Source organism: Odontomachus brunneus, unplaced genomic scaffold (assembly GCF_010583005.1).
Source record: "Odontomachus brunneus isolate Ranch 3 - 2012 unplaced genomic scaffold, Obru_v1 Obru_scaffold_228, whole genome shotgun sequence".
Classification (NCBI taxonomy): domain Eukaryota; kingdom Metazoa; phylum Arthropoda; class Insecta; order Hymenoptera; family Formicidae; genus Odontomachus; species Odontomachus brunneus.
In genome coordinates, this window is record NW_022639678.1 from 105,809 (window position 1) to 133,308 (window position 27,500).

Below are 27,500 nucleotides of genomic sequence, written 5' to 3' on the forward strand. Positions count from 1 at the left end.
CACATAAAAAACAAACTTAAATTGCGTAATACACAATAACATATTTTCCATTGTAGTCATTTGCAGTTAATAGGAATGCAATTCTTCGTAAAACAAACAAAAATATTTCTCCATTATCTATTCAATAATTGCATGATTGTAAAATAAAACTAATAAATTCGTTTTGTAGACTTCAATTAGCTCGAAATACGAAAAGATTTGTTACAGTAACTAAGATAATATTAACGAAAATGGCTTTGCTCTATGAGCAGTTTAACAATTGTTTCTATAATTAATATCTTTGTTGCCCTTGCAAATCCGTTTAGTTTAATTTTGCTTAATTTTTGCTTAATTTTGCTTAATTTTGCTTAATTTTGCTTAATTTTGCTTAATTTTGCTTAATTTTTGACGTTTAATTTTGCTCAGTAAGCTATAAATTTGCAGAATGCAACGTGGCCATCTTATTCTAGTACCAAGTTAAGGCTAGCAGCTCTGTGTAAAAGGGTTACATATAAAATATGTATCTTGTTTAATATTATATTTCCAGGATTTCCGTGAGAAATCTCTCTTCTGGCGGTCCTTAATTATACTTAACTTACTGTTATTATTTTATTGTTATTATGTTATTAACATAATATGCTCAATTTCAACTATTTTGTGAATGAACATTGCTTCTATTGCCCAAAACAATGCATCATACACTTGCACTTTACTCTGACTAATTCCACATCACTTAAGTTTATTCATTCACGATAGAGAATATTATTAAGAAATCTTGGAATGCTTTCCCGAAAATGTAGTTGGCTGCGCCTGAATCAGTTTATTTTATTTTTGACTGTAATATTAATTCGATTTCAAATAAAACTCAGCGAAAAGATATCTATATTCTAAAAAGAACATTTTACGATTTCGTTTCCATTGTTCTTTTCGTGATAAATATATTAATAAAACAATTGACGAATATATCTCTTAAGATTTAGACTTAATCTCCTCTACTTACTCTATTGATTTACATTTTCTCTTTAAAGAACGACGAAGTAAATGACGATCTACAAAAATATCTATAATTTAAAGGCGATTATTAAAATTATATCAGACAAACACTATCACGTTATTCCTTTCATATTTCTGCATTTATAGGTTCTATGTAAATGTGTATGTGCTGTATTGTTGCACTATATTTAACAGAAAACTTAAACATATGTGCATATATAAAAATTTCCCCTGCAAACTTTTTGTGTATCTTTAAGCTTCTAAATTTAATTGTAAAGATACAATAATGTTCTTTAGAATTTTCATAAGGCAGCAAATACTTATTTATATATATAAACTATATATATAACATACCTATACATATATTATATATATAACAGAACTTTTGCATCAAGCAAAAATTTATACTAACAGCTTAAAACAGCAATTTTAAAATTTTGTATCCTTTAGATAATATATTGAGTGACATTTTACTTTATTTTTTTTTTATTTTTGAACATACTTGCGCTATGTAAAGACATTTGTAATTCTGTGCAGCCAATACGACGTGAACTTTGAAAAAGGATCAATATTTTGTCGGCAAAATATTCACAAGACATCCCCTTAATATTACATTATTTCATCGACGTGATAAAGAAATTCCGATATGAAATCTGTCATGTTCCAGCATTAGTAGTAGCAACTCTTTTTGCATTAATATAAGAAATCTTGCGATATCATATTTTATTGGAAAAAATTATGATTCTTCATTTTCGAGAAACGAGAATTATATAATTTTTCATCAGATGGAATTATGTGAACGTACATAGAAATACATCAATGTCATCATTATACGATGCTAGGAGTTAGTCACGCACATCTTGTCTTATCGTGTTGTGTAACTCATTTTTTATGAAGCATAAGTGACGAAGATAAACTGTGTCGAAAAATGGAAACCAGTAATATATTAAATGCGCGTCTTATGCCAAAATCATTTAAATGAGAAGGCAAATTTGAATTTTAATTTTCGAGACCTCAATACGTTTTACTCGTATACACGCAAGCCAAAGAACGCCACGAAAACTCCTTCTTTCCAAGAATTTCTTCGATATTTCAAATCTTATCTTCGCTTGTCATTGACGTATCGATATTTCCATTTGAATAGTCGTTCCATCGCTATGGCACAAAAACCGACTTATATTAGAAACAGCAAATACTCCCTCTCTTTACGGATCGTTCGCGCTAGGCATGCGCGCGCCCACGCGATAGGAAACGGAAATTAAATGAAAATCGTTCAAACCTGTCTATATAACGGAAATGAAAATCTGGAAAATCTGGCGTGAATGGAAGAAGCTGAGTAGCGCTGGGATGGACAGAAAAATGGCGCGAAAATAATCAAGAGAGAGAATAGTGAATGTTGACTATTAATATTTCAATATACCCACAAAGAAATAATTTCCTGATCGAAAATTATTCACTTGTGCAATTTAATTGATCGTGCAAACCATCCGCAGGACAGTGAATAATAACTGTTCTTCATGGTGCTGTTCTTTTATTCATGCGACAAATAAGAATTTTAATTACTCTCGTTATATTACATGTAAATCATTTGTAAATAATATTTTACCAGTACCCTCTCTCTCGCACACAATTAAAATATTATCGATGAAGCATAATGCAATTTTTATTTCAAATTTATTGTTAGCAATGCATATTTACGAATAACAGCTGGCGAAATTGATTACATTATCTTTCGTTAATAATCAAATAAATGATACGATGTTTCTAATTAAAAAAAGAATTGATAAGTGTGAATCTATGGGTGTGTTATATATGAAGCGTAAAATATATAGTTACATAAATTGTACATGACACTTACGGTTCCAGCTCCAGGGTCGGTAATTTTGCACGGCAGAATTGCCATGCTACCACTTTGAGCAAGCACCTCTCCAATTGGCCCTTCAAGAACATCTTCATTTTTACCCTCCGGGACATTCAATGGGCCGATTACATTATTGGCACTTGAGTTCTGCTGATGCTTAGCCTGGCTCACTGCGGACATAAATTACAACAATGCTTTCTGAGAGAACAGGAATCATTTTACTCGATTTAATACAACGTCTGTATACGACGTGCAAGTTATACGTCGTACATACGTCACACAAACAGACCCACAATAACAATCTTTCAATTGTTAATACAAAGTGAAAATGACATTAAAGACTCACTAAGAATTACATTAATTAGAACGCATGTCATAAAAATTAATTATTGTCTGAAGTCACGTGAAATATAACAGACTCGTATAAATATAAAATTCTTTATAAGATTCTTTCAAGAAACGCAAAAGAGAAGCGATTTTTTAGTACAATGGAGGGGACTACGCGACGTCATTTTCCCTTGCGAGTTTTACGCTGCACTCGTAATAGCTGTTCCACAGAAAGCTGTTGGTTCCAAGCCCAGCTATGATCAAGGATTAAGGATGATTTCCAGAGAGGTCGTCCGGTTGACGAAGGACGCAACGCAGGAGGGCTGCGAGAGATGACGCGAAGCACCCTCTCGCTCTGAGATTAATGCAGCCGCCATCGCGACGATAACGCATAACCTGAGCGTCGGCCCGAGAGTGGCTTAAGTGAATAACTTAGTCACGGCAATTACGATGGTTCGGCCGGGCGTTTACCGGGGCCCAAGGTGCGCCAAACCCAGCGAATTCCCGCGGATATTCAGCAGAGAACTCTCCCTCGCGCGCGGCACACACCATTCACCTCTCCTGTCCTGAGAGAAGTCCGATCGTTCGCTCGCATCACGGACTTTCTCTCGAGGAAAAGTCTCCTCTCCGCAAGCATCTCGCGCGATCACCAAGCTGGCGAATTTGCGGAAAGTTGTCGTTTCTATTCGACAGCCGGCTACGAAACTTGACGTCTGGTAGCAACGATGCGCGAAGTTCGCTTATAAAATGCAGCGCAACGTGAATGTGCCCGACTCCTTCCTCGATAACAGGGACTCGACTCGAACTTTCAGTTGGGCTTTCACAGTTGGATCTTTACGAATTTCAAAGATAACCATTCATTGATAACACATTGAGACAGCCGAGCTCTATTTCTGCGCAAAATTGTTATTCACATTTAATCGTTTCTCCGCTCGGATTACCATTTTCGCAAGACTTACATAAATCGATAATGTAATGCGCGACAAATGACAGAGCTCCCGCGGGCGCTCGTACACGACGCAAGTTAAAAAGACTCGAACGTAACACGGAATCCTCGTGCATGCGCGTGTTCCGCATTTAGAGTTGATAACACGAGGGGACAGTCGATGTTGGTTAGCGTACCATGCGTCCCACTTGAATTTCCTCGTCGATGTAAATTAATGACGTTGCCGCCGTCGACACACGGTATTCCAAAGTGATTATTCGCCGGAAATTCTCGCGGGAAAAATACACGAATTCTCCATGGTCGGGATTAATAAAAACGAGAGAGAGGGGGAGAAAGAGAAAGAGAGAGAGAGAGAAGAGAGAGGCGGTAAAACGAAAGACACTCTGAGGGATTATTAATGCGGATGTATTGCTACTTTGTAAAAATTACGGAGATTTTTGTATCACATTACACACACATATACACATGACAAAGAAATATTTTCTAATGCAATCTGTCTCGTGCTGAGTCCTCGATTTTCCTCGTCTCTTTTAATCACTTGGTCTTCGATTGCAAGTACTCGAAATTTCTATTTTGTCCTCGAATAAAATACTTTTATTTTAGTCTATTGTCGACTTAGGGAGACAGAGTTTTTCTTATCCAGTACAGAGTTATTTTAGGACGAAATAGAAATTTCGAATACTTGCAATCGAAGAGCAAGTGATTAAACGAGACGAGAAAAATCGAAAACTCAGCATGAGACAGATCGCAATAGAAATACAAAATATTTCTTCGTCAACTGTGTGGAAGATTATGAACGTAGCTCTTTTGTATTCTCACCACATACAGCGAGTATAAGTTTTTTTGCCAGTAAATTACGCGAGTAATATTTGCTCAGTGGTACTTGGGACAGTGTACTTTTTCCAATTTCGATACTTTTCACAGACAAAGCACAATTTTCACAGAATACTATAATAAATTATACTATAATAAATTATCATAATAATGATCAATGGTCGTGTGAAAATCCGCATAATATTATTGAATTCTAGCATCAACAAAAATTTTTTCGTGCAATGTGGGCTAGTATTATTGGAGATTTCCTTGCTGAACCGCTGTTCTTTCATCTATACTTAATGATAATAATTATAGACAATTTTTGGAAATACAACTACTTACATTATTAGAAGATATTCTACTACAAAATACGTAATCAAATATGGTTCATGCGAAATGAAGTTGCAGCACACTTTAATTGTATTGCTCGAAAGTTTCTGTATAATAAGTACACTAATAGATGAATTAGCAGAGAAAGACTTATTGCTTGGCCTCCACGATCTCCCGATTTAAACTTTGATTTTTATTTATACAGACATCTTAAGACTTTTTATGATAATTCTATTACTACTGTGGAAATACTCCGAAATCGTATCATCGTTTGACAAAATACGAAATACTTCGGGAATTTTTGGATGTCTGCAACAATCTATGAGACGTCGATACGAAGCACATATTGATGCTTAAGTAAATCATTTCCAACAATTTCTTTAATGAAATGGACCAAAGTCTGTTGTAAATAAAAAATGTTTATAACTTGGAAAAGAAGTGTGTATGTGTGTATGTGTTTCCGGACCTTTATTTATATAAAATCTTTTGTCCTTACAGTAAGTAGAACGTGCAACAGAAAAGTCACCACAAAAGCGATTAAAAGTCTCCTAAATACTTCACATATACAAGGTGTCCCAGACCACCATGATCACACTTTGCGAGAACATAGAGATTGAGGTGAGCAAGAAAGTTCCGTATCGTTTTGCGATATTCGAAATAGTTTTTGAGAAATTAATTATTTTGTCTAAACTAATGAGCGCACGGGAAGCGGCAGCCAAAAGAAAAATGTCTTTGGCCGGCGCGCGACTGTGACACTCGCGCGCCGGCCGAAGACATTTTTCTTTTGGTTGCCGCTTCCCGTACGCTCATTAGCTTAGACAAAATAATTAATTTCTCGAAAACTATTGCGAATATCGCAAAACGGCATGGGATTTTCTTGCTCATCTCGATCCATTCTATGTTCTCGTAAAGGGACATCCTGTATATCGATGAAAGTGCCTCCAGTCTATAGCGAATTCGAATTTGTCGCTACCTATTGTTTTCTGATAGACAAGGCTGATGAAAACAGAAATGTACACAACACTGATGTACACATTAGTATTCACATAAATGACATTTATTTCCAATTTAACATTATATTTATATTCTATTTTATGTCTTTCATTTAAGTAATATATTTCATAAAAATTTGCTTTTGACATATTTATTGTAATGCAACTTTAAATTGCCTGATTAAAGTCTCATCAAATTTCAAGCTAAAGCCATAACGTGATTTATATGGTCGACTTGAAGATATAATTGCTGACACCACCTGTACATCATAATTTTATCCAAATAGATCTAAATAGATTTTGTCCAAGAAATAACGAAGAAATAACGCGTCGCAATTAAACTGAAATCTATTTATGAGAAAATATTGCGTGTTTTCTTTTCGTAATATTATTTGTGTGAATATAAATATTAATTAATAACGTAACGAAGAGAAAAGACTGGCGCAACCAAAATAATTAAAATGCAAACTCTGCCACGCTAAAAAGTATTCAATTTCCTAGTATATTCAATCGACATTACTACAATGGAATACAATTCGGCGCACATTAATCGGAAACCAGGTTTTACTATTAAATAAGATATCAGTTTCAATGTGAAATATCTGCGATCACGTATACGCATGATTACAAAAATATTCTGTTACAATTACGAAAAGTCCCGAATAGAACTCCAACAGCCGCAACGGTATTCTCTCGAAATTTACGCGTGATATAAACGCGATGACACACACATGTTTAATCACGTCACATGTTTTTCTCTTTGGCATATACGTCTTTCCCTTACACAGGCGAGATAAAGCCTCTCGGAAGCCAGTGCAATTTTCTAAATTGAATTTATCAGTGATTAGTACTCGCACGTAGTGGAAGATTAATCTGGCACAATTTCAGAAAGTTTGTCGAATCGGGAATCGTAAAACGGCCCGGTAATAGGGGCCGGTGTGCATTTAATTAAACTTTCAATTAGATCTAAAGCTTCGTAGGTGTTACGGCGGCGACCTAAATTTTCAGCACCACATCGCGCGACGTTCTCGGCGAATTTGTTCGTTGGAATATCCGCGACGCCGGATTCACGGTGTGTCTCACGAGAAGAAAATCACCGGCTCATAAGAACAGCGGCGAGCCGGACGATCGACACGTAGATCGCAACGCCTCACCGTCGAAAAGTTCGACGCTAACGAGGCGAAAGTTCGCCGCGGTTTTCAGCAACACGATAACCGGAAATTACTTGTCAGCTGCCAGCTGACGCGTGGAATTAAGTGTTTTCTATGCCGGCACGAAAATGACTCGTCTGAACGCAAGTACGGAAGAACGTGGCGTGCCGTTGGTACGCGCGCCGAAACCCGCTTGTGTGTTTCTTCGTGGGTGCGTCATTACCGTTGGAAATTGTATGCCGCCGTGGAGCGAATGCCGACGAGGAGCACGGCGGAAGGAAATTAGGGACAAAATTATTTAGGCCGAGAGAGTCGCTACTTAAACACGTGATTTACGAAAGGAGTGTGCACAGGAAATACGAATGAGGCTGCCGTTTCCTGCCACAATTTCGAGCCGTATGATTTTAAGAGCGCTACCGAATGTCACACTATTTTGCAACGTGACGAATTTCAATTGTAAAGTCTGAACGAACAGAAGGCACTGAAGTGAAACAGCACAGCGTGCATTGTTATAGCACAACTGCAAAACTCGATTTGCGAACGTAATTTATTTACGGGAAACAAAACATGTCTTTGATACAGCATTTAAATGTAAAAAAGAGAAAAAAGAAGAAACGTGAGCTATATTTATTGAGGTCAATGTAATAATGTAATGTGTGTGTAATAGAGTGCTTAAATGAGGTTAATGTTAAAGGAAAGAATATTATCGTAGGCATGAGATAAAAATTCTTGTAATGAGGTCATATTGTGATAGACCTGAACGATATAATAGCAAACGAAAAAGAGGAACAACGTGGAAAGACCTCGGGCTTGCATTAAAATTGACTAAGGACAGGAGAGCAGGACATCCAAGATCCCCATTAATCAAGTTGTAGAGAAAAACAGCATCAGTTACTTGTCTACGCGCAGTAAGTAGGAACAAATTAAATTTAGCCATGTTATATAGATAATCGACTACATCTATCTATATTGATGACTCAGTTTAAAAATTGGCAAGTCAAAGGATTCTGTGCTGTATCCTCTCAATCCGAATAATATAAATATTATGTAGTAACCATATAACACTTGCGTATTCGAGGTGAGAACAAATTAGGAAAATCGACAGTAATCTGAGTGTAGTGGAACTTTTGAAGTCACTACAGAAACGTTTGATAAAACCGAGCAATGCTTTATTCACAGCATTATTTATGTGAGAAGTATATGAAAGAGGAAAGGGTCGACAGTCACGCCCAAATCACGCATCTCCTTGACATTAACCAGAAATGCACCGTCAATTGAATAAGTATAATCTATCCAGTTGCGAATACGAAGAAATCGTATTCATATGTTATCATATAACATTCATCGTATGAATGTTATATGATAACAAGAAATGTTATATGATACAAGAAATCGTATTCAATGTTATCATATAACATTTAGAGATATTAAGTCGTAAACAATTATCCACACACATCCTCGCTACACACATAGCGAGTGTATTTAGATCAGATTAAAGATAAAGACAGTTCCGTATTAACCTTATCCTTGAGAATATCTTTAGGTCATCTGCAAATAAAGCTTTTCTATTTATATGTGTTAATCAGCTCATTAATAAATATTATAAATAATGAGATACCCAAATGTGATTCTTGAAGTCATTTTACTGCAGAAGTAATTACAAATCTCTCCAATAAACAATTATAAACGCGGGCTTTTGGGCTTTTTAATAAGCAGGAAGATAAGACGGCATAATATCGCAAAAGTAAAGTACTTTAAATTTATGTAGCAAAATTTTGTAATCTACACTATTAAATGGAGAAGAAATGAAGCTTTAGAAAAATTAGTATAGATAATTATTATACTTGGTTAATAACCGTTGATTTGCCAATTACAAACCTATACTGCCAGTCATAAATTGTACTTTTGATACAAAAGTTTAATTTTCAACTGTTATTATTTTTTTTTAATAATTTAGGTATTATGTTCAAAATAGAAATAAGCTCGTAGTTTTTGCATCCTTTTTCACTGACTTAAAAATCGATATAATCATACTCAACTTCTACCACGACGTAATTAACGAAATAATGAATGAGATAAAATAAATGTCCTAATTAGTAAGCATGTCCCAATTAGCGACAGCTACTTTTTTATTAATAAATCAGTTATTACAGATCCATATTTATTTTAAAAATGTGTTTTTACTTTAATACATATTATTATTTTATTATTATTATTTTATACATATTATATTATTCTATACATATTATCAGTTATAATAAGTTTTGAATAAAACTAAAAGTCATAGTAAGTGTTGGAACATCATAATTTTACAAACTACTGATAGCGACAGTTTGAACAGTTACTTGCTGACATCCTAGAAGTTGACAGTTAATATCATATATTTATTTGCTACATCTGTGCAGTTATTCTTAAACTTCAAATGATTGAAGTGGTTATATCAAAGTTAAGAGAAAGTTTGAGAATATTTTATAAACAAGAAAAATAATATGCAATTTTCGTAGTTAATTCATGTATGTCACTAATCGCGTATGAAGATATTTGTTGGTCTTTATTACTGACCAACTGGAATAAATATAACATAAAATAATATAAATATTTTTATTTATAGAAGGAACATGGGGTTTGTAAATCTTATTTATTATAAAATGAGGAAATAACATTAATTGCATAGGGACATTAATTGCATAACATGTCTCCCTAGAATTGATTAAATAATACAAATATGAATTACATTAACTTGTAAATTATTATGTCTAAATCAGTAATAAATTAATAATACATTCATGATTCTATATTCATTTGTGTTATTCGAATAATTATTTATTATTTCCTGCCGCTAATTCAGACACTCACATTATGTCATAAACTGAGACAAAATAAAACTATCATATTACAGTTACATGTGTCGTGTAAATAAAGTATAATCTTACCATAAACATTAAAAAAATATAACATAATTAGAACATCAAATATTCAAACTTTCCAACAAAATTAGTTTTGTTATGTACTTAACTTAACACGTATATTATTAATTAATTTTTTACACGAATTTTTTTCACGATAAGATTACTTGGTTATTAATTAGGACATTTGCTTTAACGAAATTTTATACGCTATGAAAATAATTGCATTTTAACAAAACCTCAAAAAGTAACGACTCAATCTTACCTGTGAAGTACAAGTGTATCTCCAGTAAAATGCCCACCAGAAACCAGAGTATCCTCATGATGATCGCAAAATACTCGCGTCCTACTCTTAGACGCGCATCTTTTTCGAAATACCTGAAATAAAAAAAAAATTTAACGTTTACTTCTAAAGTTTTAATTAACTGCCTCTGAACGTGAGCCAAGCGCACAGTCCGTATTAATTTTTTTTTTATTTTTTAAATTTTTATTCCTATTACTTTTTACAAAATATTACAATAATACAATCACAAGCTTCGACTTGTAATAAATGCATTGCAAAATAATATATTGAAACAATTTTCTCCTTCGAAATATTCGTTTACCTCTGCAGCGTTTTGTCATTTTGAACAATTCTCGAGACTCAACAGTTCTCAACAAGACTTAATAATTTGTTTGAAAAGTAAGTGCTTCGGTTAAAAATGGTAATAGTCGACAGACGAATGCTCGTCGCACATTACGTGCACGCAGTGGTACGCGATACAAGAAGTTGATTAATTTCATAACGACCAGCGGTCCATACTCTTTGCTTATTCATCATACGTAGCCGCCAACCTCGAGAGCCAACGTTGCGATAAAAAACTGTGCCAACAAACTTGAAAGAATTTAATTTTAGTAGGGCGCCGCGCCAAAGGCGAATTTCAACTCCATTTTACACGCGAGAAAAACTAATAACATTCTCACTTGAGTAATACGTGATAAATATGGAAATTCAACGATATTAAATTTCTTTCAATAAATAAAATACGAACGATGCTTCCGACCGTCGAAATTATGCTGAATGATCGATCAATCTTCTTTTCTTCTTTTCCATCAAATTATTTTTCATCGGAATATTATTTCTTCCCGGTAACAACCGGAGAGAACTTTATAGTAAAAATTACTATAATATCTTATAATCGAGGAATAGAGCGACATTCTGCAGTAATTCAATATTTCTCATTTCATACGTGCAACTTATATTTTAGGTACTGAAATATGCTATTAAAATATTTGCTATATTTCTTGCAAAATTTACTATGTTCTTTAGTAAGATAAACCTTACTGGCAGTCTATGTTCCTGAACTATTAAACATATAGTAAAGGTGAAAAGAATTGATATAGAAAAGAACTATAATATTCTCTCCGTGTAGCGATTCAATTATTTTCTCTTCCCTATTTTGGGGTTTCTCATTATCTCGACACACTCGGCACATTCATCTTCGATCTACAAGACCATATGCGTCCGTGAAAAAAGAAAATTAAGGCTGAAACGGAAGGTAGGAGAGTGCCGGAGCGTGTTCCAAAACTACGCACAATGTGCCCCTAACGTGGTATTAACTAGTTTCGTCACATAAAAAGACCTAGCTTTTTCTGCGTACTACGTGCCGGTTTTTCTTAACGCTTCCTGGCGCACGAAGCGTTTTTGTTGAATCACATGAGATCGATAGGGACGTAGATACCTTTGCCCGGGCTCTTGTCCATTTCTGAGCCTTTACCCGGCACGATTCTCCTAATAATATTTCATATGTTGTATTGTGCGATATCTACATAAATAACACGTAGATGTTAAAGAATAAAATACGCTGATGTAATTTGTACAAAAATATAACTTAAGAAACAGTAATTTTAAAAGTTGTACATCCAAAATATATAATCTCGTCCTTAGCGGAATCCTTTTATGTTATGACCTCAGGAAGATTCTTCTAAAACCAAAAGGAAAATATTCTAACATCCAAGTTTTAAACCTATATCCTGCAATCTTATATTCTTAACAAAAACTTTTGTCGACAGAGTATTTCTCTTTTAATGAAAAGGAACAATATTGTGCTTAGAATATTTTCCTCTTGATGGAAGAATTCTCTTGAGACCATATATGAAGTGTGCGTGTGTGCGCGCATGTGTGTGTTTACTGTACAATATCCACTATATTTTTATGGATTCAATGATCGGACAGAAGAAAGTTCTACATACAATTAGTCAGTTTTTGAACGGTAATAAAATGCAATAATAAAAATTTTGAAAACGTTTTTTTTTCATAGAAAACTCAAGATCACTTTCACTCTTTTAAATAGAACCATACATATTTTTATGCGTAGTGTTGTACAGAGAATTAAAACGAATTTAATAGTAACTCATAGTGTTACTTTTATTGTTATTTTACAGCAAAACAAGTACAGTAAGATAATAGTGCAGAATTTTAACAATGTACAACACAAACATGCAGAAACATAAATCGAAAGTCCCAGTTGATGCGATACGTAAACTCCATCAAAAAGCGCGGAGCTTTGTGTTGTAGAGAGTGGATTATATTTCGAATATATCCTGAACATTTAATATTATTTATTATATTATATTTCAAACATTGTCGTATCTCCTGTTTGTATTTTCACTGTTAATGGTTATCAAGCGACACGAGAGTATCGCGAAGCCAAGTGCAAGCGCGAAGCAACTCGCGGCCGACCGTATATACTTATTCGACGACCTCAGTTGAACAAGATTTCGCGTTCGACTATAACGGCTGAACGGACGAGGTTCTGGATGGGTTTAATCAATTCTTTGGATTTACATTATTTTATAAAACTATTTTTACTTTTTCTCTACCTGCTTTAGAAGATGAGATATCTTAGCTCAAAGTCAGAAATCGTGAATTTACACGTAAGAAACGTCGTCTCCATACAGAAAATGTCAGTAGACTATGTTTCTCCGTTAGATGGCAAGACAGCGGGATTGTCATCGTCTCCATACAGAAAGTGTCAGCTAACAATGTTTCTCTGTTAGATGACGTGACAGCGGGAGTGTCCCGATTAACACATATCAAGTGACACGGAAATATCGCGAAGTCAAGTGCTAGCGCAAAACAACTCGCGGCCGATCGTGTTATAATAACTCGCTAAGACTGTCCTTATTTAATAATGTCAGAAGCAAGAAATCGTATTCCAATTTTATACATAACGAATCGTAATCCAGAAGAATCGTATTCCAATTTTATATATAACGATATACATAAAGATAAAAAATATATGCACAAAAAGACACTCGTGATTAATTAAGCTCACTTGTAAAAATGTTTGAACGCTTTCCTTCAACACGAACAATCAATAAACAACCGTAAAATCAACATAGCAAAATTTATATTTGTTGTTTGCGTTAAAAGAAAACATCCGGACATTTTTACAAGTGTGCTGAATTGTAAAAAATATTATAAAAAAAAGTTATGGTAAAATTCTTAAAAAAAGAAATGATATCAAACAGTTTACGCCAAATGAAATTAATTTCATACATAATAAATATTGTTATAACTATTTTGTATATATGAACACTACATTAGGATTCTACTGACTTATTTAGTAAACATACAAAAATAAAAATTTTGGGAAAAGTTAAATGAAATTTCACACGCACACAAAAATCACTTAGCATGCCAGAGTAAAATTTTACACACGAACATAAAACATTTGCCTATCCTTTTAATGCTACTCATACAACATACTTCAAAGATTTTCGTATATATATTACCATTACCGACTCGTAATTTATTAAATTAAATAGGCTGTATAAACGTCGAAATATAAATAATAAATAAATAATTATAAATAAAATATATAAAATAATAATAATATATAAAATAATAATAATATATAAAATAATAAATAAATATATAATAAATAATAAGAAAGAGAGAGAGAGAGAGAGAGAGAGAGAGAGAGAGAGAGAGAGAGACAGAGACAGAAACACATTTTTTATAAAAATGAATTATTCTGAAATAAAATTTAAAGAACCTGCTTTTTATGTACACCTAAATATTTACAATGTCCAATTTCAACATATAAAATTATTAACAAAAAAACTCTTTTTAATGATTAATATTATTTTGTAAAAAAAAGATATGATATAAAAAAACAAAATTACTTTTTTAAAAAAAGTATAAAAAAGAAGCCAAATGCATGTGCGTTAGCATTGTCTTTACAAAAAAAATCGTTATAAATAAATTACAACAAAAGCTCAGCTAAAAGATATTTAAAAAAATATCATTAAAATAACCTTATTCAGATCAATTATATTCTCGCAAATGCTCTATTAAAAAATACAATACAATTTTATACTCTCTACAAAAGTAATGATATCATAAGGTTTGTGCCGAGTACGAATGATTAATCATTTCAGTTTTTACTTTTATAAACATATGTGGTTTTGATGTGGATATAATATATTTATAAATTAAATATATTATTAATATATTAGTAACATATTATTAAATAAAAAATAAAATTATTAGAGAAATACAATAAAAAAAATTATAATAACTTACACAAAAAATACTTGGCGTGCCTTTTTTTATAAGCAAACGGTTCTCTTATTTCGATGTAATATTAAAAAAAGGCACACCAAGTGCTTTTTTAAGTGTAAGTTATTAATTTTTTTTAACATTATTATATTTCTTTAAAAATGGGATTATAAATTTTTGGATATAAAATTCTAGAATTCGATAATGCATTCCTAGAACAGAAATATAACGTGCATAGAAATATACCAATAAGAAATAAATCAAATTTACATAACCGAGTTAGCATCTAAAAATTTATAAGGCAAAAGCTGTGCAATTCTCATGATTGTTCTCGTCATAAATATATCTTCATCAAAGTTTTTTGTTTTAACAGTCATACAAAATATTTATAAATTTATAGACCATTGTTAATGTCCAAAAGTTTCAGCGCGCCAAATAAAAATGGAAAAATTAGTAGAAAAATTAGTAGAACTTGCACGACGGGAAGAATATTTGACGGAGAAAAAAATAACTGCCGAACGTAAGAGTATCGAAAGAACGCGGTGGATTTCCGTTGGGAACCGACGACAAAATAGATATGAAAATGGGAGAGCTCTTCAAGATGGAGATTTGCGATCGCGCAGAGATGGAGATATGCTGATAAGCTTCGCTGGGAAAAACATCGAAGGTAATGGCTCCTCGAGACAAGACAATGGTTGAACGAGCATGATAATATTTCGCCGAGATATACAGGATGTCCCAGAACAACCTCCGAAGCTCTCGTAGAGGCATAGTACAAATTGGGGTGAACATAAAAGTCTCATCCTGTTTTGTGATTATTCGCCATAATCATGGAGATATTAATCAATGAAGATTTGTGAATGATCATGCGAGACATGGTAGATGAGTTGTAGTGGCAACATCTGCCATCGTGTGCTTATCAAACTGAACAAAAAAGTCCTTTACAATTTTCCTAATAACTTTGTAGATTTTTAATTATTAATTAAAGAAGATTGATGAATGGTCGCTCGCGATAATATATTAATGTCCTCCAATTAATAAATAAAAATCTACAAAGTTATTAGGAAGAAGGTAAAAGATTTTCTTGTTCAGTTCGACCTAATGCACAAGCATACGACGGTAAATATCGTCACCACAGCTCATTTACCATGACATACGTGATCATTCACACATATTCTTTAACTAATATCTCGATAATTATTGCGAATACCACAAAATGATATGGGACTTTTATGTTCATCTTAATCCGTATTATGTCTTCACGAGAGCTTCAGAGGTTGTTCTGGAACACTCTGTATACACCATAGGATCTTGTCGGCTCAATAAATATTCGGTAGTATTATTCGTATCGCGATTCGTCGTGATCTCCTGGGATCGTCCAAATAAGAACATTCCGAGGTAGCTTTCATATACTTGCATAATTGCTACCCGGGGATCATTGTTGATGTGAGAAGGAAGACACAAAAGGTTGGTTGTCGGAAACGTCGGTTACGTATATCGAATATCGAAAAAGACCGAGAATACGTGGCGATCGTTATCCGAGTTTCCAAATACTGCACGAAACGCATATTATTACTGCGAATTTTCTCGTAACGAATACTACTACTGTCTTTTTTTTTTACTGATCAATTGCGAGAACAACAGTCGAAAATATTCTGATACACAGAAAGTATTTGATATTTACGTTTTCCCTTCGCCTGCGATACGTTACGCTTCTCGCGGGTTGTGATTCGACTATTCGTAAACCAACCACGAACGCCACATGTTCTCGGCCGACATTTACGTTAGAATTTTCAAAGCAAGCACCGCGCATGCTGTATTCCAATTTCTCCACTGAAAAGCAAAAATATTTTCGAGCTTTCTATTTCGCCAACATATGCCGCACAGTCGTACGATATGCTATATCCGAAATATAGCCGAATATGACCGCGGCACTCTCTTTTGTTTTATTTTATTAAGATATAATTTACATTTTACGTGCCACAGTTGGAAATTTTACCGATAAAATACTGGCTTTTCTCTACGAACTTTACGTCGCATTGATTACACAGAATTACAACTGCGTTTACGTAATAAAAGCACGTACGATAATGATTTCAGATATTGCTCAATATGTGACATAACAATGAAAAAATTTTAAATAGACATCTCAAACTATTAGTTACCCAGTGAACCCCAACAATAACATTGTATCAATGCTATAATTTTCCACTTAATGTAACCGTTACATAAACTGGCCTTATATTGTATTTACATTTCCAACTAAAAATCCATGATACTGATGAGGTTGATTTCAATTGGTTCTAAGATGATTTGTATTATTGGGTCCTAAGAAGTCATGTAACTGCGTGATAACCAGGACTTTACCTCATCAAATCCTAATCAGATTTTTGTACGCATAGAAAAACATTGAATATATTTTGTTGAATTCAAATATACTGAATGAATGGACCTAATTTTTTTTTTTAATATTGGCAACTGATGGTGTCTTATCGCTGATTGTTTGACTTCGAAAATCGAGCGGCTGGCATTAATAATATGTTGCTAGACACCTCTTGTTATTTAAAATTTTTATGGTGAAATGAGCTCCTCTTAGGGGTTGAAGTTTGATATACGGAAATAGCTAATTAACATGTCCCCCTTGAAACTAAAATTGACGTGTCCGAGCGTTTTTCGAATAAATTAGGTTAAATACCAAAAATCACGTTTGTTTCGATTTCGGTGGGCCACCCTGTATATTGCATATATTGCCCCTAGGATATTTAATGAAGAATACTTTGCTATTTTGAAAATAATGGAAACATTAGAAATTAAAATAGGGCTTCTATGTATGTTATATGCTGGTAATAAGGACGCTGAGCGAATAATGGGACAGGAACACACCGCAGCCTAAATTGCAGTAAAGAGGCTCGAATAGCAAGTAAACAACAACAACTTGAGTTGTTTGAAGAAGCAGAAGGTTTACTGTATGGATCAAGAATAGCGGATTAGCAGAAAACATCTGTAAGTTTCCAATTTTCTATAGCTAAAACTTTAAACGCATTTTTCTCGAAACGACTTCTTCCAAACTGGTGTGCAAGATAATTCAAAAACTATTTGACCAATCGAGTTGCCCTTTTACATATATTTAGTTTATTATATTTGCTAGTCGATGAATCTATAAAATCTATAACATTATTTATTTAAACAATTTTTTCGCATACATAAAGATGGATTTTTATAAATAAAAATCGAACTTTTGATTTAAGGGTTGCTTTTTTGTTAATTACAAAATTTCTTTTCAACTTATTTAGATTCATCGACAAATTATGTCTATAAAGAGTAAACAATTTTTCCCTATTTTGGTTTTAGACGAATACAACAGGAGCCAGAGTGCACCCTGTTTTGCGCTCACTCTGCCGCAACGCTCAACATTTCTTTCACTACATACAATTTATAAATATTCTTCTTAACTTAAAAACGCTTTTTTAATATTTTAATGTTCAAGCAAAAATACTACAAAGTTGGGAAGCGATTGGATAAGTACATTCTTCAAAAAAATTCACGAAAATTCCCTTATTTTTGACGTTTTATAGTGATTTCCCCCCTTAATGAAGTTACAACGCTTGAAGTTATCAGAATTAAAAGCGACTGCTGATGTGTGCGTGCAGTAATCGATTACGACAGGAGTCGAGATGACAGTACAAAGTATAATACTTATAAAATTTGGAAAAAAGAATTTACTTTAAATTAAGAGACCGTTACTTTGAAAAGTAATTTTTATATATTTATAACTAATTATTATGCACGCGTGTCAGCAGTAACTTCCAATTTTGACAACTTAAAGTATCTCAACTTTATATAATGAAAAGTACAGAAACTGATATGCAACCAATTATAAAAAACCAATTATAAAAAACCAATTATAAAAAACCAATTATAAAAAATACGAAAAGGTTAGCATGATTGTGTTAATGATGATTGCCTTTACGTTATCGACATTTTTTGAGTTTGTCACTTATTTTGGCACATTTTTCTTTCTCTTAATATAATAAACCATTTCATAAAAATGTTATATAATTTTAAAATTTTCTTATACACACACATTAGGTAATTTTTTGGGCAATCTTGTATTATCGTTTTTGATTTGTGTGAATTTTAACATAAAAGTTCTTTGACTTATTTGTTATTTCGTCTGAAATATTCAGTGTACAACACAGAAAGCAAGAGATGTGTCCGTAATAATTCCAGAGGAATGCTGCGTTTTCTTTCTCTCTCTCTCCCCACTCCTCTCTCCTTCTCCTCCTCTCTCTCCCTCTCTCTCTCTCTCTCTCTCTCTCTCTCTCTCTCTCTCATCTCATCTCATCTCATTCGTGAAACTAGCGCAGTTTCAATGTCGCGCGACCGCGTTTTATCATGCATGTTTCGCTTACAATGCGCTGTCTTCAGATAAATAGCTACTATACAATTATAATACCAGCATCACAGTTAATTTCCCGTCATACAAACAAGTTCATTACTCAGACAGTTTAACAAGCGCGATTCCTGTACTTATTTCTAATCGATCTGTAATCGATGAAGTATTTAAGAAACGCGCGACATCCTCTTCCTTCTCCTTCATCTTCTTCATTCCAAAGCACAAGATCATGCGAAGTAGTCACGCGAGCTCGCAAGTAGATCGGAAATCTTATAAATTCTCTCGACTAAAACAATCTTCCAACCCGAAATAAGCGGTTCGTTTCCGCGCTAGCGTCCATTTCAATATTTAACAGGATATCCGAAAGCAATCGCGTGTCTCGAACGAATCAGAATGACCAATGTTCTGTGCGTGATCACTAAAGTTATCCGGTGGTATTCAATGTAACGAGCTCACAATGGCTAGTTAACAAACACCGCAATGAATATCGATTTTGAGCGAACATCTCGTTTGCGCCTCGTTTCGTTTAAAGAGGATGTCAATCATTAAAACTAATTGGAAGGTTTATATTTAAATGAACTACATATTTGAGTCAACAACGAATAACAATAGCAGATCTGAATATTTTTCTGAATGTAGGAGCCATAAATTCTCATATCAACCTTTATAATCTTCAAATGAAATATAAAAATAACAGGATTAGATGACGTATTTTTCCCAAATTTCGAGATTACAATTTCTGAAATCACTAGTTATTCTGATTATCTGTGCAAAAAAACATATAGAGTAACTATGTGTTTCATATCCACAGAAATTCTGTAATCCGTATATTTTCTCCTATAATAATTGAAATATGAACTGCAATGTAGCCATCTTGCTCTGGTGTCGGGTTAAGTTGGCTAGCAGCCCAAAGTAAGAAGAGCATATATAAAATATATAGGTATGTATTCTAATTAGTAGTTCTGGGATCTCCATGAGAAGCTTTCCTTCAGCTAGCTCTTGATTTTGAGACAATTTTTCCGCCTATATGCTCAATTTTAATCATTTTATAAGTGAACATTTCTTTTATTACCCGAAGCAGTGTATTATACACTTATAGAAGACTTTATTTTAAATAATAACAAGTTACTTGAGTATCTTTACTTGAATATTTTTAATTAATAACAAATTACTTGATTATTTTTACTTATAATAAAAAATATTAATTTCAAATTTCAAAACGCTCAAAAATGTATTTAGATGCTTACATTGTTTTTTTTTCTACTTTTTACTGTGTTATTCCGATTTTAATGAATCTCAAGGAAAAATATCTACACTCTAAAAAGAATATTTTATGATTCCGTTTTCACTGTTCTTCTCACATAAATACATAAACGAAGCATATGATGAATATGACTCTTCGGTCAACTAGATCCGGTTTTTCCTACATAAAATATAACGATTGCATTTTATTAGATTGATATTCGATCAATCACAAGAAGCAAAAAATGACGGTGACATAATTGAGGTATAATAGCTTTCTTTTGATAGAGCCGTCAACTCTTTGGAGAATGAGAAGATGTAAAAGTAAGAAATAAACAATTAAAATCAATTAAAATCACTAAAAAAAATAAAAAAGGAAGAGGAAGTAGGAATTATATTAACTTGTGGAGGTATTAACCGGATGAATGTTAAAGGCACGAAGGAAGGTAGGTTAAAAATTGCGGTGAGTGTCAATATTTCTCATGTGTACAGGTGATACCTTTATGGCTGCGAGGAAAGATGAGAACGCAAGTAACTGCGACGATCAGGCCTCAAAATGACGTAGCGTCGGCACGCTGAGGTATAGTATTATTCGAGATAACAAAGATTGTCCAATAAAAGCGTGTGCTTACAAGGGCGCGCAAGTACGCGGAACAATAAAGCTTCCTGCTGGTTTTATGTCCGCGCGCTGCAGTAGTTTATCCGCAATGGAAAATGAGTCTATACGTGGACGCGTTGAGCAAGGCGCCGGATATTATTCCTGCATTGTCGATACGGCCGCCTTACCGGGAAGCAATGCAAGATGGTGAAAAGCGAGAAAAGCACGTAAGATTGCACGAGCCAAAGGAATGAATACAGAAACGGAGCGGGGGAGCCATATGCAAACGACGGCCCCTGATACGGTACGACCGACGTGCGTAGCGCTTCACCGGTGGATTTCAATAGACGCCCGGATCCGTCAACATCGCTGATTGAGCTTTTTTAAATGGAAATTCGCCGGCGGAAGCGAACTGATACTTTGGGATGCACCAGGAGAACGGAAATGTTTCGCCTTATCGACAAGGTATACACTATACTATCCCATATTTGATCGTGCCGATTGAATCGGATCGCTATTCTTTAAATCGTCGCGATGGAGTTTTCACGTCATCGCTTTAACATGTTCAATGGCATATTTAACGTCTTTAAATGTTTCTTTTCTCTTTATATCGCGATATACCGGATATCCTCTTTCAACGCTGTACTTGTTTGGAATATTGTAAGTACTGCAAAGATAAATAAATACTGCAAAGTTAAATAAATACTGCATGCGCGTGTGCATGTACGTGTGTGTATGTGTATGTGTGCACGCGTGTGTATTATCCGCGTTCTATTTCATACGTGCTCCAATTCTCATGAGTGCTAAATTGTAGATAATCAACTTCAATCTTCTATATTTTCAAAAGTCATTGAACTGTGACGCCACTTCAAATATCCCATCATATCTATTATGTATATATATTTCAAGATGCGAGGGTGACGATAATTAATATATTATTATGGCCGATAAATCAACAAAACACTATTCATGACATGCGTTACAATATTGAGCTAACATGCATACTTTATCAAGCGGATTTTATACTTTTTACAAATAGATATGAGAGACACGAAGAAAAATAATTTTGCTCTTTTAGCAAAATCATCGTTGCTACTGTATATTCGAAGTGACAGCACAAAAATTTAGTTGACGTAATTAATTTTATAAATTACTCGTTATCAGAGCTGAAGTAGTTTCGTTGCCAGAATAAAAAAAATTGCTGAATGTATTTGTCCTAAGAATCACGTTAATTTGCTATCGATGCAAAATAATGTATCCTTAGCAAATTTATTTGCTATCAGAGCAAAACTGCAACTGCTTATATAAATCCATCATGGTTCTTACAGCAAAATAATTTATAGATTCAATAAATTATATCTTACAAATAATGATTAATACTCTTAGCAAATTTTTTTGCTGTCCATATAATAACGAAAAGATTTTGCTAGACTAGCAAAAAATTTGCTGGGCCAGCAAATTATTTTTCTCCGTGTGGGGTTAGACACCCTATATTTTAAAATTTCTAAGTTATAACTAATTGTTATAATTGACTATATATGTATACATGATGGAGGCCAATCTTCTTATATGCATTCTATGCCCGCTACAATCCTGTTGACCGTAGAGAAGAAGATGATATTATAGCTTTTCTTAATATCTCCGTTATTAGATGGAGGATTCTAAGGATTACTTATGGAATTGTTAGTTTAGTAGTCCAGCGTTACGCAATGGCGCTAATACGCTGATACACAATAGCTGGCATTTATTTATATACAGCCAATTAAATTATTGAATAACAAACAAAATATTCAAGTCTACATATATTCATATGATAATACACCCAAGTTTAAGAAGAACCTTATTTTTCTTCAATCCATTATACTGTGTTACCACATTTTTATAAACAATATTCTAAGTAATAAATATTATATAACTTCGAGTCTAGAACCGATTAAATAATATTTTGACAAATGCAATCGTTAAGTTTTCAATTAAAAATATTGATCATTAACAAAGTTATTGTATAAAATGTAAATGAGGGTCATAATATACTACCTTCACTTTTATATTTTATTTTGTAATAACGAAAATGCGAACATGCAACAACATAGCCATCTTGCTCTGGTATCGAATTCAATTACCCAGTAGCGCAGAATAAAAGGCCACATATAAAATATGTATCCTGATTAATAGTTCCAGTTTCCACAAAAAGGTCTCCACAGTCCTCCTACCTTTAATTATGAGCCAACTTTACTTCGTCCGCCCATATGCTTTATTTCAATCATTTTACGAATGGAAATTACATTTATTACCAGAAATAATATATCATACACTTGCAAAAAATTTCATTCTAGTTAGTAACACATCGTATAATTTTATTCACGGTGGAGAATATTAATACAAGTTTCGAGAGACTTGAAAATTTACTTTGCTATTACTAAATCAGTTTTTTTCTATTTCTTAACTATAATATTATTTCGATTTAAATGAAACTTAAGGTAAAGTATTTATATTCTAAAAGTACCATTTCCAGATTCCAGATTTCCAGATAAGAAAAAACCAGATTTTGTACCCATTTTTACTCTCATAAATACTAAAAAAGAGTACATGAGTGATATACCTCTGAAGCTATATAGTCCCAGTCTCTGCTAAAGCTGATTTTCAAGCTACACGCGATGTAATTAAAAAATATCTCGACCTCTTCTCTCAACAATGGCTAACAACCTAGATATTGCCATTATCTGGTCTCATTATCGTTTCCCTTGCATTCACATGTCCATACGTGCCGTGTACTATCGTTACACACCGATTGACGTATTCGCCTTGTTATTTTCTCGCACGATCCGATGGCAACCGAGAACAATTTCAACTCTTATCACGCTTGTTGTAACTACGTTATCGCATTTTTGCTTGAAACATTGTTTATCTTGGTTTATACCGAGAAATCAACGAGTAAATTTCGAAATTACTTCTTCGCGATCGCGCTTTGTATACCCTGATATACCAGTGTGCAATTTATACGATCTAAATTAGAATGGCCCATGATTGCGACACTTGACACTCGTTATTTCACCTTCTCGCGCGTTTTGTTCGCTATCCTTCTCTACAGACGACGTATTTCATCCTCATTTTACCGAATAGTAATTTTCCTTGATTCTAACGCTCGACTTGTAATAAAGCGAAACGCAATACCATTATTATTGCTGTAACTGCGTCTTAACTTATTGTGACCTGAAAAATTATACGCGAAAAGAAATTGGTTAAGTTAACTCTTAGTAGTCCTACATGGATATTTCGAGTCCGGACGGTTTCTATTCATAAAAATTTCTCAGCATATTGAAGAATCCCGAATATACTACACATGAAAGGATGATTTTGCTGCAGTATGTAAAAATTTATATGGTCCGATAAAATGTTTTTGCCAGATACAGATCTGAAAACATTTGAGTTGGACCATCAAAATTAACTTGCTAGTATATTATTGGTTCCTCAACAAAATGCTTATATCCAAAATACATGGTATCGTCATACTATGACATATTTTTTTTATGATTTGCTAAAACTAGTACACTTAGTAAAAAATTTTATCAATGTTAAAAATTTTATCAATGTTAAATGTTTTTCATAAAATACTAAATACATATAATAAAAAAAATTTTTATGAATTTTATATAGCACATTTTTGTTATATTAAAAGCACTCTATTTCTGCAAAAATGAAAAGCAAAATAATATTTATTGATGAACATACCGTTTCCTGTAACCGGGGAATGATTCAGACGGCAGGCGCCGAGTACGGAGTGCGATGAACGCACCGTCTCTTGGATCCAGAAAAAGATATAGGGTGACTAAAAAGTCCCGGACCGTTGAAAATATCTCGAAAACTAAGCATTTCCGAAAGAAATGTTTCCTACAAAAGTTGTAGAGTTTTAAATGATCTATTCACTAATTTTGTCAGTCTGACCTTGAGTGGCGTCGCCAAGGTCAGGTCAAGGTCACATCGTTTATTTTAAATGGCACACCCTATTTTTACTTCCAGAATCTAGTAGCTGGTGTCAAGAGAAGTAAGGATTGGTTGGAATACATGACTCACATGAATCAAACACCCCAAACGTGAGAGGCAAGGGGACTCACGTAAATCAAGCACCCCAAAGGGATGAGAATCCCGCCACGTTCATGTCGTTTATCCTGAATAATATTAAACACGGGGAAATGCCAGTGGTGCTGTAACTTCAAGCCTCATAACTCGAAATGTACTTTATGAAAAATAACTTTATTGTAGTATTTTGAAAAGCTCTTGACACCAACTATTAGATTCTGAAGTGCAGTGAAGTGTATACGGAAATCTTTATAATATTTTACTCACAAAAATCTTTTCTTTCTCGTCAATTAATTTCAAATTCAGATTACACCTTTGCAATGCGGATCGCAAAAGTCACAAGCGCAAATTGATATCAAATTATAAGAAAATGTGCGTAAAATTGTAAATACAGCTTAATATATACATCTAATGGTCGATCATGAATCTTTTTTTCCAGCGTAAATTCGTGAATCGATGACAATCATTATAGATACATGCTGCTTATTGCAGCTTATATATTACAAACGCAATCAGACGGACAAACGCGCATCACTTGTGTGCGTGCATATACATGTGATCTAAAGCTGAATCGCTTGGCGATACAAATGCGGCTTGATGGACAAACTCATTCGCTGGTGTGCGCGCGTACGTGTGACTAATCTTATTTGCGATTGTTTGAAGTAAATTCTTTGACACAAACGGAATGCCGGGGTCGTTCAGAGAGAACGCGAGGACGACGTTGAAGAACGTATGAGATGATAGTACGGGAACGGCGTTGAAGGCAGGACGGAACAAGAGACAGAAGAGAGGAGTAAGAGTGATGTAATCGAGACTTGATCTTATTTAACACGTAACGTTTAAGCCCGATCTACAATAGATGGAGTAAGAAGTAGGAGTAGAAGTAAGACGAAATGGAAATAATTTATTTCATTTACTCCCTTACTCCAGCTCCTTAAGGGACGTCTACATTGGAAGTAAACAGTAAGAAGTAGGAAGTAAGAATAATTAACTATGATTGGTCAATTTCTTACTCTTACTTCCTACTTCTTGCTATTTACTTCCAATGTAGACGTCCCTTTACTCTAGCTCTTACTACTTAATTCAGGCTTACTCCATGTGATGTAAACGGGCAAACTTTTATTGGAGTAAGGGAGTAAATTGTTTCCATTTCGTCTTACTCTTACTCCTACTCCTTACTCCATCTATTGTAGATCGGGCCTTACTGTTACCTTGTGTTTCAGTTAACGTCTACAATAAACAATCATTAACCGCTCAGTCCGTTCAAGTTTTCCAATCCGGAACGATATCGGCTGTGCGAGAGCGCGAGAGCCAATCAGCGGTATCGACGTTGAAGCGAAAGTTAGTCATAGATCCTCGTTAGTCATAGATCCTCGTACTCGACGTGACGTTCCAGCAACCGTTTAAACTAATCGAAGAAATGTTCAACAGGCTCTCCAACCTTCGGCAATGACGAGATGAGCTTTCAGAAGTAGCTTCACAAATAAATTTGTGTCGACAAGTCTCCTATCCGGTCGAACTTGCTGGCCACTGAATGTCACGATAATCGGTACGCGGTACAAGCTCGAGCTGTCTAGAGTTTTTAACGATAGCGCAAAGCCGGGCGTACACCCTTTCACGATCGCGTCTCACTATAGATGATATCTAAAGCTCTCGACGATCGACGGAGTAAGTTTGAATATAAGATCGGACCGCACAACAAAATACTTTTCGTGAGGATCGCGTTTCCCGTACGTCAGAGTATCGATTCTGCGATCCCGTCGGGATCGATTGTTTATCTATCGTCGGAGTCTCCAAGTGGGAGAGAAACTGCGCGTGTTACGACTTCTTGCGACACGCTCTCAGGGACGATCTTCAGTTCCATCGACTCCGAGGCGTGTACGCGAGATGCATGAGTTTCCTCACCAGTCTCAAATCCTTAACAAATCTGAATTTGAAAAAATTTGTAAATCTTGGCGAAAATAAAAGAACTGTATAGCGGGCGAGCTTCCGAGATCTCTGTATTGCCTGCACCAAATCTTAATCAAACTTGATGGAAATTACGTACGCGCTAAACATTATATAAGGAAACTTTCATCAGATTTCATTAGTTTTCGTGTTTGAGATATTTGACTCGGAAGACCAATCAACCCAGAAATTCCAGATAACCTACGCGGTCGCGTTGTTTTGTTTGATACATACTCGGCGTTGCGCCGCGACTGCGGTGCTTGATCCATAATTCTGATTAAAGATATCTGATAAATTTGGTCATATGAATTCTGATTAAAGTAACCAGACAAATTTAAAGGACGTATAATCCAAAAGTATGCAATAAATCTACATGCAACTTGTAAATTC

At 34.2% G+C, this 27,500-nt stretch overlaps 1 protein-coding gene across 1 annotated transcript in view; it reads right to left on the bottom strand.

Moving 5' to 3' along the window:
• LOC116852474 (hemicentin-2-like) overlaps window positions 1-27,500 on the bottom strand; it is a 159,133-nt gene that overhangs the window by 30,022 nt on the left and 101,611 nt on the right. The window contains exons 2-3 of the mRNA XM_032832905.1: window positions 10,567-10,679; window positions 2,831-3,003 (exon numbers count right to left, since the gene is read on the bottom strand). Coding sequence (XP_032688796.1) covers window positions 2,831-3,003; window positions 10,567-10,624 — 231 coding nt within the window. The 5' untranslated portion in view covers window positions 10,625-10,679. The remainder of the gene's footprint in view (window positions 1-2,830; window positions 3,004-10,566; window positions 10,680-27,500) is intronic.